Genomic DNA, 21,034 nt, shown 5'->3' on the forward strand with positions numbered 1-21,034 from the left:
AGTAGAATTGACTTTTACTACTTCAGTTTTGCTATAACCACAACTTTTCTCCTCGCTTGCTTTCCCACATTTAGATTTGTGGTTGCTATGGCAACAGCAGGACTGCGCAATAGTGCTGAGCGTTGTTGTACTCAGTGTGCATGTAAATGCGTGTCTGCGCATGGCGTGCTGGGGGTGGGCCTCTCCATCACAACCCCATCCTCCATCAGTGCTGCAGCTCACGGGAGTCTTTCTGAGGGGGCGGGGACTGTTCCGATGCAGAGGGTTGCTCCGCAGCCCCACGCTGGACCAACCACTCTGGAAATCCCTGCTCACATCCACACAGCACGCGCATATACACACACACTCACACACGAACACGCTGACTGGCACCGACTCCCTCAAACTCCCAGCATCTGTGCTCCATCCTTCCTCTCCTCTCCTGTCTGTCCCCGGTCTCCTCTCTTGTCCTCTCTCACTGTCTCTTATCGCCGCTCCGTCAGCCGCAGCTCTGACTCACTCAGCTCTTCTTTTCCCAATTTGAGCCAGCGAGACCCGGGAACATGTCCTCCAACCTGACCTCCGGGAACTCAGCCGGGGGCACTGGGGCCAAAAACAAGCCCTTGTCTCCCTTCAGGAAGAGGGGAAGCCTGCAGTACACAGCCAGCACAGGTGAGTGGTGGCAGACTGGAACTGCAGAGGGAGGACGGTTTGAGCATCCTGATCTTGTAACAGAAGGAGGAATAATATGATCTGAAGCCAGGGGGATTAGCCCTGTACTATATATTTAGGTGAAATTAGATTATTCTATTTTAGAAAACAAGAAAAAACTCATGAAAGAAGAATCTTTGGTAATTACTTTTTCTTCGTAAGTAGTTGGGAAATGCAAACCTGTTGATTAGAGCAGTGCAGCAGAGGATGCTTTGGATGCTCTGCGGGGGATTTTGCCTTCATACCTTGCAGTTTAATGTCAGTATTCTGGCTTCTAGTTTTGCCCTTCAACTCTTATTTTCCAGCTTCATTTTAGAACACACACAACATGCATCAGCTGGATCATCTAAAGTAGATTTACAGTATGACCGGCTGCTGCTGTATGGAGCAAATTTGATGTTGCATAACTTGTTGTTGTTAGGTGAAAACTGATGTTTTGCCTGTTTTAGCCTAAAGGGTTACAGGGTGTTTGACAGGTTGGAAGTGCTTTATATTGTTGCATGCTTTCGAGTCCCTGTACAGCATGTATAATTAGTCTTCTCCTTTAAGAAACGGGATAGGATGCTTAGATAAACAGCAACAGCGGTGTTTTTCACTCAGCCCCATGGTGGTATGTAACCTGCAGAGAATATGTAGGTTGGTACCTCAGGACTTGATCCCCCACTGAATGAGAGGATTAGCCTCCCTTCTGATGTATGCACACGCTGGTCAGGCTTTCACTGAAACTACAAAGAGTATACAATGACCAAAAGATCAAATAGCAGCTATTTCTGTTCATTAGTCTTCTTTGAAATGCAAAATGTTTTTATTCAGTTACAGTTACGTCATGCAAATGGTGATATAATGAAAGATCACACTTAGACCTTATGAGTTGTTTATAAGGAATCAAACACCTCATTGTCATTCAGAACTATTGTCAGTCTTTGTTGGTCATCTGTTTTTCAGAGAGAAAGAAAAATACGCAAATATTAAATAATTTCACCCCACCGCAGGTTTTTGATTCAAGAAAATGAACTGAGCCATAGATAACTGTATTTAAATAGAAGAAGACACCCGAGTCTCGATGTTATTTCATTTGGAGGAAGTAATATAGTCTTTCCTCACTGGAATACATTTGAGAGTTTGGTATGACATAATGCACGCACAACATGTTCTTAAAAAATATACTGCATCTTTAAAAAAAGCTCCTTCAGATAGGTCATGTCACCACTGGGGATAGACAGCAGCATGCTATGACGTTACGATGATTGGCGAGGTAGTTAGGGATTGATTTTCAACCCTGACAATAAATGCAACAGCAGGATGTCTGAGGGATTTGTCAGCCCCCCTTCCTTCCAGTCGAAATGCTCCCTGTAATTATCCTCATTTGCTGCTCCAAAATTGCCTTCTTGTTGGAAGAAATCATTGAAGAGAAGCAGCACTGGCAGAAACAGGAAGCGCAGGCTGTCTCTGCCCAATACAGATTCAGTACTGAAGCCTCCGGGGTTTGATTTAGAAAGTCTCCACAGAGGTGCATTAGGACAACATCACATTTTATGTTGTTAAAGCATCCAGGGAACCTTCTGAGTAAGCAAATATGACATTTAAGTGACTCATTTTTTTGTTTTTTCAAAAGGACGCCCTCTAGTTCACACCACTATAGTACACTGCAGTCTGTATAAGATGGAGTAAAAATAAAAACAGGTTGCAGGTTAGCGAGAGTGTGACTATATTAGATGTTCTATTTGAAGAATTACTAAGGTTTTTAATAATGCTGCAGCTGCTTATTAGAGATTATAAATTCAAGATTGTGTGCTCGCTGCTCTGCTGAATGGTTGTTTAAGCTGATATTCCCCATGCTGGAAGAGCTTTTATCTTATTAAATCCAGCAGAGCGGAATAAACAGAACTAAATGAATCTCTCACAGCTTAAATTTCTTCAAGGGTTGTAAAACCTCTGTACACATAATACCCTGTACCATGTCCATCAGGCAGAAAGGCTGTGGTGTAGCATATGCTGTGCAGTGAAACTCTTCAAAAATGTGCAGGATTTGTGGAGCGAACCTCGGCAGAGAGAGAAGCAGTAGGTGAATCACTTCTGTGGCTGTGAAAGAGCCAGTGCCGATATTAGACCGACACCCACTCACCAGTTTGGCTAGTCCGTGCTGTGCGCTGTGTTCCACTTGTTGAACCACTTAAAACAGTGCAAATAACATGTAGCAGTGGATGTTTATTCACAGATTCGCAATAATTGATTAGCTATCGTTATCTTCAATACAGCAGCTGTCATATAAACGCAGTGAAGGGTCAGAGTTAGGGCTGGAAAAGGCATTCTAGCACTTTGGAAAGGCAGAGCAGCATAAAAAAAATAAATATCAAACACAATTTCAAGTATTACAAAATTCTGATTGGTCGTTCATACAGTAATGGATCTTTGACACACTGTACTTCGCCCACATCTCGATCACACCTCCTTCGGATGTGCCACGCCTTGTCATCATTGCATGTCACATAAGTCAGAGTCTGTGTCATAAACTGCTACAGTAATGACCCGAGAGAGATCCTGTAACAATGGTGCTCACCCCAACACACCTTCAGCTGATAACCTTCAGTCAGTCACTCCTTATGTCCATCCTCAGCCTGTGCTGCAGGTTAGCTGTTGGTATATCTCTTACTTACATGAACCAACTTATCTGGCCCCATACGGGTCTCATGGACTTGTGTCCTAAGGGTGGGACCATCGTTTCAAAGGATATTTGCATGTACTTAATAATGTGGTGCTACAAGGGGTATACTGCAGAGTCCTCTGATGTCATCTGCTGTTTGCAGCACATTGATCTGTGGAGAGTTGTCTTGTTTGAAAGGTATGGTGCCGGCTACTACAGATATATTCTTCAATAGAAAGACTAGAAAGCATCTAGTTGCTAAAATATAGATAATATTTTCAGTGGTTTGTGTGACACATTTAGAGGAATCTTTGTGTATTTTAAGTATTTTCTTTTAATACAGCTTTCTACTAGAGCAGCAGTGATAAGTGAGTAATTAGCAGTAATTAAAATAGTCCTAACGTAAAAGCTTCAACAGGGAAAGCAAAAATATTTTCTTGATTCTGAAAATATCCAGATCAGCTGAGTATATTTGGATTTGAACTGTTGGGATTTTCATGCCAATCATGTCAAAATAACCCCTGCAAATCATCGGTTTAATTCATGATTGAAGAATGAATGACAACACATCTTTATATAAAAATATGAGGCATTGCTATGATTGAAAATGGTGAATAGATAATTGTTACAATGTCTCATTTAATCTAGATTAATCTGTAATGAAATGTATAATTATCAAAGCATATTAACAATCAGAGAGGTACTCTTCAACATACTGATGTTTTTTTCCATATTGATCCTCGGTGCTAGTTTTTGTAGAATGACACTTTTCAGGGCTTTGATTAATCAGTGTGTGACTCTGTGTTCGACCATCAGAGGGAGCCTGGTCTGAAGAAAGTGTTGTTTCTCCGAGGCCTCAACAATTTGATTAGACCTCTTGAAAGCAATTTGGAATCTGAGTGCCTTGAAAAAAGAAACGCATCCCTTTAGCTTGAGAGGCAGAGTGATAATTTGCTGGTAGTTATATGGACTTTTCAGTGCTCTACTTTGTTTGACGGCATCATGTTTGAGTCTGGAGCTTGAAAAGAGGATACTTTTTTTGCAGTATGGTATAATGATGGCCAGAGTGCTTTTAATCAGTAATTTGTTGTAGTCCAGTACAGCTGCACAGTCAAACTCTATGCAAATTACCTGCATGAGCAGCATCACATGTAATTTGTTATGAAGAAATTCTGACTGGCCCTGCGACCGGCTGGCGACCTGTCCATGGTGTACCCCGCTCCTCACCTTATGGTACCTGGGACTGTTCCAATGAATGTCTTATTTTTTTCCACAGGTAGCTACAGTTTATTCCTCACATATGTTTCTGCTGCTAAAGTAAAGAAACGCACAATTTACTTCAGAAAAGAGTTCAGAAAATGTGAGCTATTATTTCATTTGTTCTAAATCTGTTTCAAGCGAGAATAATGGCTCCTGTATCATTTGTAATAAAAAGACAGCATACAAAAAGAGTCTAAGATAGGGACTGAAAAGGTAGGAATTTCTTTTACTCAGCTCTGAGTTTAGACAAACTGAGCTGAGTAATATTGAGCAAAGAGAAGATAAGATGTTTGACGCAAGCTCTCACTTTTTAACATGATACAGATTCAAGTTTCAAGCCACATAGTGTTTTGTTTATGAGCCTTAATTGTGTTTCAGACACAAAACAAAAGCATAATGCACTATATATGTATATATATACGTATATATATATATATATATATATATATACGTATATAAAAACTGGGACTGGGACATTCACCACCTTCACTGCATTTTCACCACATTTTTACAGTGAGATCCACATTGTTGCTTCTGTTATCCAGTGCAAATTTACATTTATTACAAAAGCATATCGAAAAAAGTAAAGAGCTTATTCAATGGAGGGTTTTGCAAATGTTTAATATTTTGAAATCAGGCTGTAGAAATGCAGGTCATTGTGTTACTGAAGAATAATTTCAAATAGCATATGCATAGTTCTGTGATTGGGAATGCAGTCGCAGACCTGCAGCATATTATGTTGCTGCAGCAACCGTAATGGGGACAACATTGCTGGCCCTTTAATTTCATTCATGTGAGAAGAGAAGGAGGCAGGTTGCATCTATCGGACAGGCATCTCTCTCACACTGCTACTATTCAGCGGCAAAAAAAAGAGAGAGAGAGAGACAATGACGTCTCAAACCTTGTTGCTGAGACAGCACCGCTTTACTCACACACACTGAGGATACAAACATCCTGAACACATGGTCCCCTCAGCAAAATACAGCACGGACTATAAGGTAGACAGGAGCGGGGGGTTTCTTGTTGCAGTAACTCATAGCAGTAGTAGTGCACATCCTCTGGTAATGTGCGCCATCTCCCCCTGCCGCCTTACCCTCCCGTGGTACCTTCCAGATAGATGTCAGAGGCATTCAAATGAGGAGGATCAGCTCCAGAGGCAGCTAGTGCAACGACAGCTGGCCTGAACCAGGAGGCAGACAGAGCAGAGGGTGGGGGGTCACATACTGGGATGTGAAGGGGAGTTCATGGATCTGCTGGACCAGCTCTTTGTATGTATGACAGGGACAGATTAAGCGAGCAGAGGGTATGACTGTGTGAGTCTGTGAGTGCATTGATGTGAAAGCATACGTATGCGTGTGGGGGGGTTTTCATTTATTTTGCCAGTTTTGACATTTGACTGTTTGAAGTGTTTCTTTCTTGTTTCTTGCCATCCCTCTGTCCTTGCCATCACATTTAACCCATCTTAAAAGGACAGCAGACGCCATCCTGGGCCATTTGCTGTTTGGCATGCTCCATCTCCCTGCCAGGACAGCTTCTCTCTCCCTCTCTCTGTCTCTCTTTCCTCCCTTGGCCCTGCTAGCTGCTGGTTAAGACAGGTTCTGAGGAGGCAGGTACGCTCCACTACCCTCATCCCTTGCAACAAAAAAAAAGCCCAAATAACCCTTTCGCTCGCCTCCTTTTTTCCTTTCTCTTTTTCCCAATCACTGCCACTCTCCTCTGCCTGTCCCTTGATGGCTTTGTGTAACAGCCCTGAGCAGTGCTGTCTTTAGTGCGCTGAGAAGAATGTGTGTCGATTGATTGTCCCAAAAACTGCTTTTCTCGCGTCTTTTGAGAGTGCTCTAAAGGTGCAACCGTGCAAAGAGAAGCAGCCAGGATCGATAAATTGAGCTACGCCTCCAACCGCAAGACCCTGCAGAAAATTTTTTTTCAAGTCTAGTGGGCATTGAGCTTTTTATAGTTTTGGTATTGCTTTTCTTTATGGTTCAACTGAGAAGTCTGACAACAGTAAAATAAATACAGAGAGGAGATTTGTGAACATGCAGTTTGTGCAGCTGCAGAGACTAAACCATCACTTGGCATAGAAGAACTTTCAGTAATGAGAGATGGCGGCTGATTGATGCATAGCTGGATAGCATCCTTCTTTTTTTTTAATATGACCAGGAGACTGCCCATACAAGTGGTGAGTCACCAAATTTGGTAATTTAGTTACGCTGAAGTGATAATCTGCACCCATCGATGAAAAACAACTGAAACAGTGGTTCCGAGACTATCCACATTTACTCCCCTGACTTATTAATCATACTTGTCCATCACCAGTAATCCTGCCATCTCAGCAGTGCTGACACATGTGCGCTGTGAGAACATACGGCTTCCACTGAGAGAGATTTGCTACAGAGGCTGTGAGTCACTGACATTTTTTGTGAGCTGAAAGCTGCACAGTCAGTGGAAGAAGGTAGAAAGCATTTGGTGAACCGTGGCCTGTGTGGTTGTAGACACAAAGAGGGGAGGGTGTAGAGGTAAAAGACAGTCAATATACAAATATAACCATCCTGTAATCTTAACTCTGATCGGTCAGGGAATATTAACGCTCTTTGGAAAGTTTTATTCCTGTACAAGGTTGAGAAAAAAGCAGCTCCAGGAGTAGGTTGACTTCCCAGTTATCGTTGCATCTGTGGTGACTTTTTACACCATGCTGTAAGACTTGAGCTGGAGCTGGGACCTCTCCATGCTCTGTATTGCTACTGAAATATTCATGTGGTGGAAGTCTCTCTGCAAGCTGATAGTATCTGACCTTGTTTTGAGGCAATATGTAGTGACGAGCTGTGAGAGAGCATGTTGCTGCGTTGTCTCATGTTCAAAGTGTTTTTTGCTCTAACACATGTGGTAGAGCCTGGAAACACTTTAAATTGTGTTTTAATTGGACCCTCATGCACCTGCCTCATAGTGCATTAAAAGCTTCAGCCTGCCAGATTATATATAGTTTAAAGGCAAATGAATTATGGCTGACTTTAATTTTTGAGTGGTTTGCTCTTCTGTTGGGGGATGAGTTGTTATGCAACCATTGATGCTACTGATCCAAATATAGCAGCCATTAGGGGATTAGCTTGGGGTCTGGTAGGCTTGGCTAGGCTCTGCTCTATTGTGGCCCAGCATGCATGTCTTTGCCACTGGTCACCTCCCGCCCTCCGCACAAGTGTCCGCTGTAATCATGATGATTTTGATGTCTCCCAGAATAACAGCGGAGAAATATCTTAGGCAACCGCTACGTTTGACAGACTTGCCCTTTCTTAATAGCAGAGAAGCGTCTATGTGTGACTTCAGTTTTCAGCTGAGATTGGAGCATCGCAGCATTTTTTTACTGACTCAGCCCTGCTTTTGGAAAGAGGAAGCTGACTTATATGAGCATCAGTATAATTTCTTATTTATATAAATGATTTATTATATATTTATATTTCCATTATGACCAGAGCTGCTACTAACAACTATTTGTATCAGCAGTTAGTGTGCACTAAAACCTGTCAAAATAGTGGGAAATGATAATTATGGCTTCCAAACTTAACCTGAAGTGAGTATAAAGTACTTAAAATATTAGCTTTCCAATATTGAAGTATAAATATTTTATGAATATTAAAATATCCAGTTCTGTGTGGCATTTTTATGTTTTCCCTGTGTCTGTGTGCGGCCTCTCTGGATATTATTCCCATAGTCCAAAGTTAAGCATGGGGTTATGTCTCTGTTAGCCTTGTACCAAACTGGTGACCAGTCCAGGGCGCACCCTGCCTCTTGCCCCATGGTAGTTGGGATATGCTCCAGGCCCCCCCCCCCCGACCCAATTCTTTGTGCTTAATGCAAAAGGGTGCTGGAAATACTCTTCAGAGATGAGCTTGAAGCTTCCTGCCATTCACCTCTGATTTCTGCCATCAACAAGGCATCTCACTCAGAGAACTGCAGCTCACTGGATGTTTTATCTTTTTTGAATAATTCTCTTTAAACACTTGAGATGGTTGTGTGGGAAAATTTCAATAGATCAGCAGTTTCTGTAATACTCAGGCAGTCTGGCACCATCAACTGTGCTACCTCCATAGTCATTCCAATCAATTAATGAAAAGAAACATTATGGTCATCACTTTCTGCTTGCATGCCTAAACGCTTTGAGTTGGCCGATTAGATATTTGCATTAACAAGCAGTTAAATCGGTGTTCCTAATAAAGTGTCTGGTGAGTTTATAGTTATGCATAGTGACTCTAACCAAACAAATTGTAAATAAATATGCAAAAACAAAAAACAGCTTTGCAACTTTCACTTGAGGCAAATTTTGCCATGTTTGTCGATAGCACTATGATGAAAACTTAAACTGGACTGAACCTGCTGAGTGTGTAAGCAGAAAAAAAATCTTCAAAATGACATAGAAAAGAAGATTTTACAACCATTTATGTTTAGACTTTCCCAGCACTGATGTGTATTTCAGAGAGGAAGCTATACAAGATGATTCTGTGCATCTCCTAAATCAAATGTAACTGCTTTTTAGTAAATATATATCAAATATCAAAGATCATTTTTCAACACAGTTCAGTAAAAAATGATATTTTTTATAAAGGGAAATTGAGTTAAACTTTAAAATTCGCTCCTCATTCAACTATTACAGGGCAAAACATTATCATACTCAAATAATTAAGAAAAAAGTTTGCATTTCTCATAATGATCTGAAAAACCTTTTAGCCAGAAATACTGTGCTTGTTTTGACTTTACTCCCTTGTAGTCCATGTGAGTGGGAGTGGGAAGTGCTGATTGGACGGTGTTAAGCAGAAGGTGATAAACTGGTGGTGAGTTGTGGTCCAGCCAATTATTTTACCACCGTCTCTCTTTATAGCAGCCATTTCGCCTACTTCACTGAGTGTTTTTTTTATTAAATAAATTTTAATGAAGCTTTTTGTGAAGTGCTAATCGGCCCAGTTAATTGGCCTCTCTGGTCTCCTTTGCTTTCTCCAAGGAGCAGGCATGCTCAGACATGCTGCGTTAAATAAGTCAAACTTGAGTGCAGACTTTAAGTATCAAACAGTGCGCCCTCTTTGACCTTCTTGTGTGTATGGTCTATAAATGCTGACGGACAACAGTCTCAGTGACAGCCTAGCATGCACAGGATGAAATATTTAGCAGGATGATGAATATTTCAGTGGCAGGTGCATCGTTTCAAGGGGAAGATTAATATCTGTCTAAATATACGCCGAGAGGGGAAAGTGCGATCTCTGTTTTCTTTTGTGCTATAAAAAATCAGTTTCCACTCATACCTCTCATGTCCTAAGTCTTTGAATGTCAAGAACCAGCCTCCTTTATTTTCCCCTCTTCAGCTTCCCATGACAACAGGGTTTGTATAAAACTCAAGCCTTGCAATGGCAACAATGGCTTGCATCAGTCGGTGTATGTGCTGATGGGCTCTCCACCTGAATGGCTCATTGTGTCTTAAGGCACAAACAGCCACTGAGCTCAGACCTCCACTGCTGTGTGAAGAGGAACAACAAGCTTCTGCAGATTGTTTTAGTGACTTTGAAAAAGTTTTACAAGCAATCTTATCGGTCCTAACATGCAATATTAAGAGTAAATTACACTGAATCGATACTTTTGCTGAGTGAATAAAAAGCTTTTAGCAGTGGAGCTTCCCTGACTGAGATGTGCATTTTTCAATTTGTAACAATGCATTACCTCATGCTCAAAAGCTTTTTAACGAACCACGAAAGCCACCGAAACCATTATAATTTGATAATTCTGAGGAGCCTAGAAAAAAGTAAACGTCTTAGACTCTGACAGTAAATCTTTAAATCAAAGTGAGCAACACTTTATAACAGCCCGCAACTAAGGCTAAAATTCCCATGTAATTAAATGGACATTCAGTGTGTTTCATTTGAAGTCAAAATGTAATTATATTTGCATAATAACAAAGAAGTTTTACAGTTTTACTGTAAACAAAGAAATAATTATACTGTAAATAAATTTAAGTAGTGCGCATGTCATTTTTAGTACTTCGTAATTTCCCGGTAATTTAGCGAAAACCAAAAATTATTGCGCCATCTTTTTGGGGTGCAGGCTGTATTATGGAGTAGCATAACCTTGCCTAACTTTCAGGTATTTTACAGAATGGGAGACAAAAACTTTAATGTAGGTAAATTTAAGTACAACATAACTCATTTTAAAATTTTATGTTTCTTAGTAATTTCGAAGGAAAACAATATTTCCAATCCTACATTTATGATGCATTATGAAGTTTCTATTGTTCATTTGTTCTTTTTTACTTATGATGTACTTAAAATTACTTACATTATAATATGTGCCTCCTTTCCTGCAAAATATCCAGAAGTTGGGTAAGGTTAAGCTACTCCATAATACAGCCCGTGTGCCCAAGAGTACAGTGTACTTATGATGTAAGATGGCGAAATATTTGTTGTTTTTTCCAATAAGTTACCAGGATATTAATTATTTGTAAGTAAATATAATCACATTGCAATTTCGAATAAAATACAATTAAATTTAATTACGCCATTAGTCATGGGCTGTATTATAAAATATTACCCTAAATGGAAGCAAGTTGCTATTATCATGCACACCAATGACAAATTATTTCCTACAGGTTATTAAAAATGCAGCACAGGCAAAGACATGATATAAAGATAAACAGCAAACATTAGCCCCCATGTGCTCCACTCAGTGGGTTGTTTCTTCTCTTCATACTGTAACTAGACCATTATTTACTGAAGTAAGACTCCTGAGAATATGTTATCACAGAAGAGAAACTGCTCAGCGCCTACTTTCTTTCCCTATTTATCTGCAGTTGATCTCCGTGGTACCCGCCACCTCCTCACTTCCCAGCATTCCTTGCCTGGGATCCCTGTGGCCTTGAAACAATCCATTGACCTACGTACTTCCATGGATGGAAAATACAAGGAGATTGCCGAAGTCAGTGTTCAGCCACTGTGCAAATAATTAACCAGTCATGTTCAAAGTTACGCCGTGGCTTTCATTTTTCTTTGTCTCTGTCTGAAGGAGCTGTTCTCACGCAGCCTGGCAGAGAGCGAGATGCGGAGCGCCCCCTATGAATTTCCAGAGGACAGCCCCATTGAACAGTTGGAGGAGAAACGTCATCGCCTTGAGCGACAGATCAGCCAGGATGTCAAGTAAGCGCGAGCGGCAAAACAGGTACTTGACTTTGCAGTCAGACTATGAACTCAACTCGGCCTTTGTGTTTGTGATCTCAGGTTTGAACCTGACATACTCCTACGAGCCAAGCAAGAGTTCATGAAGACTGACAGTGCCACAGATCTTGAGTGAGTCAACCGTAGTCACATGAACCCCTCAATGCTCATCTTAAACTGCCAGAATGGTGATCTCATATGTTTATTTGCCTATCTTAAGATACATGAAGGAGCAGAGCCAAATTCCTGACCTGCAGGAGAGAGAACCGGTCCCTGAGAGGGAGTACCAGCGAGTCACTATTTCTGGAGAAGAGAAATGTGGGGTAAGTCAGAGTGGTCACTGCAGGAAGACTGTGTGTGTGTGTTTTTTTCTCTTACAGTCAAATCTTTCATGAAGACATCTGTTTTTCTGTCCTTTATCAAGGTTCCATTTACAGATCTGCTGGATGCTGCCAAATGTGTAGTGAAGGCTCTGTTCATCAGGCAAAAGTACATGGGCCTGTCGCTGCAGAGCTTCTGCAGAACCACTGCTCGTTACCTGCAGGAGCTGAGTGAGAGACCCCTAGACTTAGATATCTATGAGGAAGAGATCCCAGAAACCACAGTCACTGCAAGTATGAATGTCCTCATCTGCACCATTGCTCTTACATCATTTTATACTGTAATCTAAATTAGTCAAAACAATATTTATTTAGTATCGGCACAAAGTCAGGCACGTTTTCAGTCCGTGTTGGACTCTGCCTGGTTTTCCCCTTGTCTCAGATTCTGTAGCTGGGGTAAGGAGGGTGTCTGCTTTGGAAACCTGAGAAAAGCATCCTGCTTTTTGCAGTTGATGTGGTTTTGTTGGCTTCATTGGAGCATGACCTTCAGCGTGCACTGGAGTGGTTTTCAGCCAAGTGTGAAAGGGACAGGATGAGAGTCAGAACCTCCAAAATGCAGGGCACGGTTCTTTAGTGGAAAATAGTGCAGAGCTCAGAGTTGAGGAAGGGACTGGCCTGAAAAGGAAAAACGATTTACCAGACAACCCCCCCCCCCCCCCCCCCCCCCCCCCCCCAAAAAAAAAGAAAAAAAAAAGCATATGGTCGTGCATCCTGGGTAATTACTGGAAGAGTAAGGTCATATAGATATATAGAGATAGGGAGAGGTACTTGGACGTCCAGAGGGAGTTTGGTGTTGAATTACTATTTCACAATTCAATTCAATTCAATTTTATTTATATAGCGCCAAATCACAACAAAAGTCGCCTCAAGGCGCTTCATAGATACAGAGAAAAACCCAACAATCATATGACCCCCTATGAGCAAGCACTTTGGCGACAGTGGGAAGGAAAAACTCCCTTTTAACAGGAAGAAACCTCCGGCAGAACCAGGCTCAGGGAGGGGCGGCCATCTGCTGTGACCGGTTGGGGTGAGAGAAGGAAGACAGGATAAAAGACATGCTGTGGAAGAGAGACAGAGGTTAATAACAGATATGATTCAATGCAGAGAGGTCTATTAATACATAGTGAGTGAGAAAGGTGACTGGAAAGGAAAAACTCAATGCATCTTGGGAATCCCCCGGCAGCCTACGTCTATTGCAGCATAACTAAGGGAGGATTCAGGGTCACCTGGTCCAGCCCTAACTATAAGCTTTATGTTAAAATGAGCCAGTTGGGGTCATTTGGATATCTTGTTAGGGTGCCCCCCTAGATGTGGGTTTTAAGACCCAGAACCTTACCTGAAGATCATATATATCTCTGGCCTGGGAGCAAATTGTGACCTAACTTCTGATAAGGAGAAGGAAGGAAGGAAGGAAGGAAGGAAGGAGGGAGGGAGGGAGGGAGGGAGGGAGGGAGGGATGGATGAACAGATCTTTTTTAAACCCATGATCAAACTAGATTTTATCAAGTAAATAAGGAACATGTTACGGTTCAAAAGGTTAAAAAATGTTAGGAGTCTTTGTATGTCAATGTGTTATTTAATGTAAATGTCTGTCTTTGTAAATTTAGGTTATCTGGGTTATTAGACTAAAAAAAAGAAATGTATGTGTTTTTTCAGTTTTTTAAATATTTCAATACAAATCAAAGCTGTTATTTATTTCATAACAAATTTGACCCAGGAGATTTAACTGCAGGATCATTTCAGCTCAGTCTTGAAGACAATCATAATTACCAACAGTTTTTTGCACCTGTGTTCTTGAGTGCTGTATTTAGGCTATTCTTGCTCAGAAATATTTGGTAATCTGTGCAATTCTCTCATATTAAAACATAACCAGGGACACCCACAGATCTCACGATCCATCTGTCGAAGGCTGTCACAGCATGTAGGCAGTTAAAGTCAGACCATAGCTGCACTTGCTTGCCCACCTTGATCAAAGTCGTGACACACTGGATCATTCTGTCTCCTCTTAGATGCCACAGTGCACCCACCTGTTTCTGAAACACACCCCTATGAGAACGTGGACCCCACCAGCATGCCCCCTGATATGGGTTACGGCTGTAAGATGGTGGATGGTGTTATGCACTTGTACACGACGAGGAACACTATGGATAAGTGAGATATCTGTCGGGAATCTTTTACTTTCTGCACACATGCTTCGTCCTCACTGTGACTAGATTCATGTCTGTTTTTAGACTTGAGTTCACACATTTTGCTTGAGGAAAGAGTGTTTTAGTTGTTATGTTGCCTACAGGACCACAGAGCTGGATCTGCCGTATCCAGACCTGCAGGAGTACATCGCTGATATGAACGTCATGATGGCTCTCATTATAAACGGGCCAGTGTAGGTTTCCCACATTTTTAATAAATTATTAATTTAACCTTATAGTTAAAAAAAATAGATTCTCAAAAAGGATCAACAGAAGTTTATTTTCAGACTGTCACAGAAAGAGTCCCTCATTTGTCTTTCTTTTGGCTTTGCCACAGAAAGTCCTTCTGCTATAGACGTCTGCAATACCTCAGCTCCAAATTCCAAATGCACATCCTGCTCAATGAGATGAAGGAGCTGGCAGCACAGAAGAAAGTCCCACATCGAGACTTTTATAATATCCGTAAGGTGAACTTGAGAGCTTTTCTGTTTCACCCAGTCAAGGTTAGTGTTGTTAAATCCAGAAGCAGACTGCAGTATCTTAGAGGGTTTATGTTCCCTGTTTGTCTGACTTGTTCCACAGGTTGACACGCACATTCATGCTTCCTCTTGTATGAACCAGAAGCACCTTCTACGTTTTATCAAAAGAGCCATGAAGAAGTATCCCAAAGAGATTGTACACGTGGAAAGAGGCAGGGGTCAGACACTGATGGAGGTGTTTGAGAGCATGCACCTTACAGCCTTTGACCTGAGTGTTGACACACTGGACATGCATGCAGTGAGTAGTGCCCATAAAGGAGACTTTAAAAAAAAAGGTCTTCAGAGGTGCTGCCTGGTCAGAGATTGTGACTCCGTATTTCACCTTTTTATTGCAGGATCGTAACACTTTCCACCGATTTGACAAATTCAATGCCAAATATAATCCCATTGGCGAGTCCATCCTGAGAGAGATCTTCATCAAAACGGACAACTACATTGAGGGGAAATACTTTGGTCACATTATTAAGGTGCTCACTGTATGCACAAACACTTGAAGTTGCAAACACTTGTTTCTTACACAGACCAGTCGTTTCTGGTACCTGGAGGCGGACTCTCTGGGCTTTGGCGCCCTCTGGCTGACTTGGTGTGTCTATTCTTCTCAGGAGGTGATGGCCGACTTGGAGGAGAGCAAGTACCAGAACGTGGAGCTCAGGCTGTCAATCTACGGCCGCTCCAGAAACGAGTGGGACAAACTGGCCAGATGGGCAGTCAAACATCAGGTCTACTCCGACAACGTGCGCTGGCTTGTCCAAGTGCCACGACTCTTGTGAGCTTAAAAAAAGTAGCAAACTGAATTAAATAAACAACAATGAAAAAGCAGTCCCCTCTCTCTTTAGAGCAGATTTTAAGTAAGCTAATAAAAACTGATGATACTTGCACTCCCTTATTGCTAAGCTACTCGAAGTTACGTGAGATTTTTAAATATAAATGTGGTGTTGTGATATATCATGTGACAAAAATTGAGTGATAAAAAGAAGAGTAGCAACGTAACTAAGTTGTCATGCATCTTCTCCATTAACAAAATGTTTTGTATTTTACCGCAGAACTACTGCAGAAGTAGACAGTAGTTCTATATTAAACGGTTTTGGCTTCTTCTTTTTTTTAAACTGGAAAATGCCTGAAAAGAGACACTGTTTCGATTTTTACCGTGTTTAGTTTTTGTTGTTTGTTTTTGTGTCATTTATATAACTTATACTGAAAACTAAGCATTTCCATGTATCTAGCAACTCTGACACAAATCCAAGTCAATATTATGAATGATCCTTCTGTAAATATCTATTGAATACATGAGTAAAATAAAGATTTGATATCTATTATTTCCTCAATCCATTCTTTAGTTATCTCCCCTGTGGGCTTCTTGAATTGTTTTTCTTGTTTCTTCAAAGTGACGTCTACCACACGAAGAAGCAGCTGTGCAACTTCCAAGAAATGCTGGAGAATATCTTCATGCCTCTGTTTGAGGTTACGGTCGACCCCAGCAGTCACCCAGAGCTGCACCTCTTCCTTCAGCACGTACGACATCTAAGCTTTTTTGGTCATTTGCTTTTACTGCAGTCACTTTTTGGGTAGTCGTTTTATTGATCTGCTCTTCATCCCTCAAACAGGTTGTGGGGTTCGACAGCGTGGATGATGAATCAAAACCTGAGCAACATATCTTCAACCTGGACAGTCCGCTCCCAGTCAACTGGACAGAAGAGGACAACCCGCCCTATTCCTACTACCTCTACTACATGTATGCAAACATGACTGTGCTGAATCACCTGCGCAGGTACATAAATCAGACTTTACTTGATCTGACTGCCTGAGATTTTTGATCCATGATTGTATATTTTTTGTGTTTTTAACATCAGTTTTAACATCAGTTATTAACGGGGTTTTTTGTTATAGTTATTAGTATCTTGGTCTCTGATAGGAATAGGTGAAGATTTTTAATGCATTTGTAAAAGGAAGTGTTAAAAAATTACTTTCCTTGCAAAAAATGCCCGCTTGCAAAATCTGCTGTACAGTTTGTCAACCTTTGTTTTAACCACAAAAAGACAGTTTTTGTAAAGTACATGCAGCACATCAATAATAAAGATTAATAACATTATTGGATAAAAAGGCCTGGATTTATCTCATGTGAATTAAGCTCAAAAAACTTTGATAACAAATGCAAATTCTGTTTCGACAGTGCTTAAGGTTACAGACCAAATAATACACACTGGAGATTCGCACTTTGCTTTTATCTGTCATCTTCTTTGTATATGAGTCACTGGGAAGCAGCAAAGACTGTTCATTTGCGCTGAGCCCTAACACAGCTGAACTCAGCTCTCACTATTGTGTGGCTTTATTGTTTTAGGCAGCTGGGGTTCCACACACTCGTCCTGCGTCCTCACTGTGGCGAGGCAGGGCCGATCCATCACCTGGTTTCTGGTTTCATGCTGACCGAGAATATCTCCCATGGGCTGCTGCTCAGGAAGGTGTGACCTTCAACAGCTGTTGAGCAGCTGTTTACCTCACATACAGGGGAGCTTATTTTTCCAAGAGTTTATGAGGGCCTCAGATTATAGATTATTATTATTAGATTTTATTTATTATGTATTATGTTTCTTCCTTATAAGATCTTGGAAATTTAGACCTGATGTATTTCTGATGCTTTGGTCATCATTGTGCCATGTTTTCTTTCCAGGCTCCTGTGCTGCAGTATCTATACTACCTAGCCCAGGTAGGCATCGCCATGTCTCCTCTCAGCAATAACAGCCTGTTTCTCAGCTACCATCGTAACCCACTACCAGAGTACCTGTCCAGAGGCCTCATGGTCTCTCTGTCTACAGATGACCCTCTGCAATTTCACTTTACCAAGGTAAGTCAAACATTTAATAACATGCGTTAAACCTCCACCTTCACTAAGTCATAAATCCACTGTAAAATCCTAAGTAAGTAAAGTAACTAAGTCAAAATGTATCTCTATAGCACATTTTGAGATAAACCTCACAACAAAATAATTTTTAAAAAGAGCAAGCACAAGTCTAAAAAGAAAGAGACCACTGAGTCCACAGATCTCCAGCTCGGAGGGAGAGAATCACCGAGCCTGGGAGCCACTGTTGGAAAAGCTCTGTGCTTTGCAGACACGGGAACCAATCAGAAACAAGCTACTCATGATTGGTAGATTCATATTCAACAAATTCAGACTTGTTATTTCAGTTTGGCATAAAAAACACACCCGCTATATCACTATATTGCTCCCGTGTGTGTGTGTGTGTGTGTGTGTGCGTGTGCGTGTGCGTGTGTGTGTGCGTGTTCTTCATTCTGATGCACTTCGGCTCCAGGTTTTGCTTTTTTTTTTAACTACTTTTTAAAACAAGGCAATTTCAACAAGTGATGTTTATTTTAGATACTTTTTGGGGTTTATTTATTACAATATTCAGTTTTTGGTAATTCTACCCTCCCTCAGTGTTCACTCCTTTTCTACTTCTACGTTTAACCTCGTTTATATTTTTGTGTTCTAATGTAATTGAGCTGGTTCACCAAATTCAGCTTTGGCTATTTCAAATAAATTTTAAGCTCTTCAGACAAAATCTTTCAACTAAATTAAATTTTCAAATTTAACTTTGCATTTTCACTACAAAATGCTTTTATATAATTGTCCGCATGTATTTTTTTTAGGAGCCATTGATGGAAGAGTACAGCATTGCTGCTCAAGTGTGGAAACTGAGCTCCTGTGACATGTGTGAGCTTGCCAGAAACAGTGTACTGATGAGTGGATTTTCTCATAAGGTATACATTTTTTGTTGCATATCACAAATTCTGGTGTTCACAGAGTGTTTAATATGACATTTGTGGGTTGTTGTTTTTTTTAAATCAGGCAAAGCGTTACTGGCTGGGCCCAAACTACATTAAAGAGGGACAGGAAGGCAATGACATCAGGCGAACCAACGTTCCTGACATCCGTGTGGCGTACCGGTACGAGACCATGTGTGAGGAGCTAAATTTAATCACACAGGCCATTCACACAGATGAGCTGGAGACCATCAGAGAGGAGGGAAGTCTTTGTATGGGAGCTATGCAGGCGGAGAAGTGACCATGCTGCACAACACAAACAAAATTCTCACCACATTCCCTGTTTTTACATCAGGACATTGCACAGATTTACATATAAACATATCACATCATGTAAAAAGAGAAAAGCTACGCTATAGGAAGATAATGAGAGCCAATATCAGGGAGAGAATTTAAAGTCTGTGCACCCAAGGTGTTTGCTTCGTTTTTTGAGTCACTCTTTCTTTATTTTATCACAGTAATTAGAATTTCATAACATCTTTTGTTCTTTATTTTGTTTTGTTTTTTTAATGGTTTGTGACCATATCGTGTCATATTTACATGTTTGTACAATGTAATTCTTCCTGTATCAGATTTGAGTAACATTCACATTCAAAATTTTAATCAACTCATAAAAAATACACTGGATCCAACAAAGAATTAAGACTCCAGCGTAACGCCATGCAGGTCTCTTTTAGGCCTTTCGTGCAATTTAAGTGAACCAAGATCAACTGTCTTGAGAATCCATAAAAGGCTTAAACTATTAAGAAAGGAGAGGGCATAGAAACTATTCAACTATGTCTCAAAAGTAAGGCGGGTGTTCAAGGCACCAGTAATGCAGGCCATACAGAGGATACGTGGATGACTGGAAATGTACTGAAGAGTGTTGCGTAAGAGTCCCATGGAGAGTTAACTAAAGTTGACTATATAGACGTGGAAGGCTGCCAGAGAAATGGAGCAGATGAACTCCCAGGATTTTATAACCTGAAATAACCTGAACCTTAAACTTAAGCAAAGCAGGATACAGCAAGAATTCATATTACTTTTAGACCAACAAAATAAACTACGCCTTGCAGTCACAGTGAAACCTGAGGAAAGAGTTAAACACTAGCGTGGACTCAAGGACAAACTGATTAGAATTCAGTGGTCAAAGATTAAAGTCATCGTGACTTCACAAATTCATGTTTTCGTCAGACTGGTGGCACTGGTCCTTGGTACTTACTTTAAATTACTTCAAAATCCACACATCCACAGTATTAGTAAATGCAAATTTGCATCTACAGATTGTGGTTTGTGTAACAAGTTGAGCTGCAGCAGTCATGCCCTTTTTATGAACAGCTGATTGATTTTGACTGAATGGGGTCACACGCGTTTCCAGTCACACTAACTTAATTATTATTGGGTTATTTGAGACTTAGATGTTCAAATATAATTTTAACTTGAGTGTTTCTTGGCAAATGATTTTGTAGTTGCTAGTCTAGTCAGGGGGGTTTAATCTGTTTATAGCGAGTCTGTCAGAGTTTATTAAAAGTTTAATCTGCTTCAGTAACATTTTTGTTTCCTTGTAGAAAAGGAATTCACCCCGAGCAGACAGGAACTTAAAATGCTAACACACCCATTCCTAAATTAACAGCCAAATAAATTACAAATATTACTTATTGTTTAATTCTGAAATCGTGACATTTACTAAATCATGACATTTGTAGTGAATCGGTTCAGCATCTGGTACAACAGCCTTTTAATAATGTCCATAGTAAAAATGACGAAGGTGGTTGAATTGTTGTGGGTATATGGTTGACATTTCTGCTATAATTTCCCACAGGACCTTATGCAGGGTAACTAGCTTAAAAAGTCTCAGTCTTCAGATAGTTTTACTGTTATTTTAGCAGTCGTTTCAATGACTCAGTGCAGTGAGGGCACATAAGCATTAGTGTGCAGTGACGCTTCTCATTTGTATTATAGTCCTAGTTTGTGACATTGTTTCTGGCAGTCTAAACTTAATTATGGTACCATCTGTCCTTTACATTAAGTTATTTCTGAGTAATAGTACAGTGAGTGGTGCATGCTGATCCCCTCCCTCGGTGTTCCCTCCTTGCACAAGTTCAACCATTGCCAAATCAACAAAAAGTAATTTTTATACAGAACTGAAAATCTGCTAACTTGACAAACTCCTGCCTTCAGTTTAGGTCCTGGTGTCATCAAAAGGCTGCTTGTTGCTATTTCAAAAGCACTGTGTGTCCTCCCACAGAAACGTGTGTGTGGTTTGTGTTCAGTAAAGCTGTTTGTGTCTGTAAAAAATAAATCTTATTTGCATTGGAGTGATTTCCTCTTTTCAACAGGCAGAGCAAATGCA

The 21,034-nt window shown here is 40.7% G+C and overlaps 1 protein-coding gene across 2 annotated transcripts; it reads left to right on the forward strand.

The window, feature by feature from the left end:
- Positions 1-163: 163 nt before the first annotated feature.
- On the forward strand, positions 164-20,999 carry ampd2b (adenosine monophosphate deaminase 2b). Of its 2 annotated transcripts, none has more exons than XM_084917222.1 (18): positions 164-651; positions 11,418-11,542; positions 11,630-11,760; positions 11,842-11,910; positions 11,999-12,101; positions 12,203-12,392; positions 14,168-14,309; positions 14,449-14,538; positions 14,682-14,811; positions 14,927-15,121; positions 15,219-15,350; positions 15,486-15,649; positions 16,269-16,395; positions 16,488-16,651; positions 17,222-17,342; positions 17,552-17,725; positions 18,529-18,639; positions 18,728-20,999. In XM_084917222.1, exons 1-18 carry the CDS (start codon positions 543-545, stop codon positions 18,941-18,943), a joined length of 2,493 nt encoding a protein of 830 aa, XP_084773348.1. In that variant the 5' UTR covers positions 164-542; the 3' UTR covers positions 18,944-20,999. The 2 variants fall into 2 exon arrangements, with proteins under 2 accessions (XP_084773348.1, XP_084773349.1); XM_084917223.1 differs by lacking the exon at positions 164-651 and adding an exon at positions 5,730-5,862.
- Positions 21,000-21,034: the final 35 nt, after the last annotated feature.

The sequence above is a fragment of the Perissodus microlepis genome, chromosome 20 (assembly GCF_051167445.1).
Source record: "Perissodus microlepis isolate ML-2025 ecotype Zambia chromosome 20, ASM5116744v1, whole genome shotgun sequence".
In the NCBI taxonomy this organism is placed as follows: Eukaryota; Metazoa; Chordata; class Actinopteri; order Cichliformes; family Cichlidae; genus Perissodus; species Perissodus microlepis.

Bases quoted from the DNA above. Each gene is read 5' to 3' on its own strand.
- ampd2b (XM_084917222.1), top strand. From the start codon at position 543: ATGTCCTCCAACCTGACCTCCGGGAACTCAGCCGGGGGCACTGGGGCC. The intron at 11,761-11,841 runs GTAAGCGCGAGC...TTGTGATCTCAG, and splicing joins CAGATCAGCCAGGATGTCAA to GTTTGAACCTGACATACTCC. The intron at 17,726-18,528 runs GTAAGTCAAACA...TATTTTTTTTAG, and splicing joins TGCAATTTCACTTTACCAAG to GAGCCATTGATGGAAGAGTA.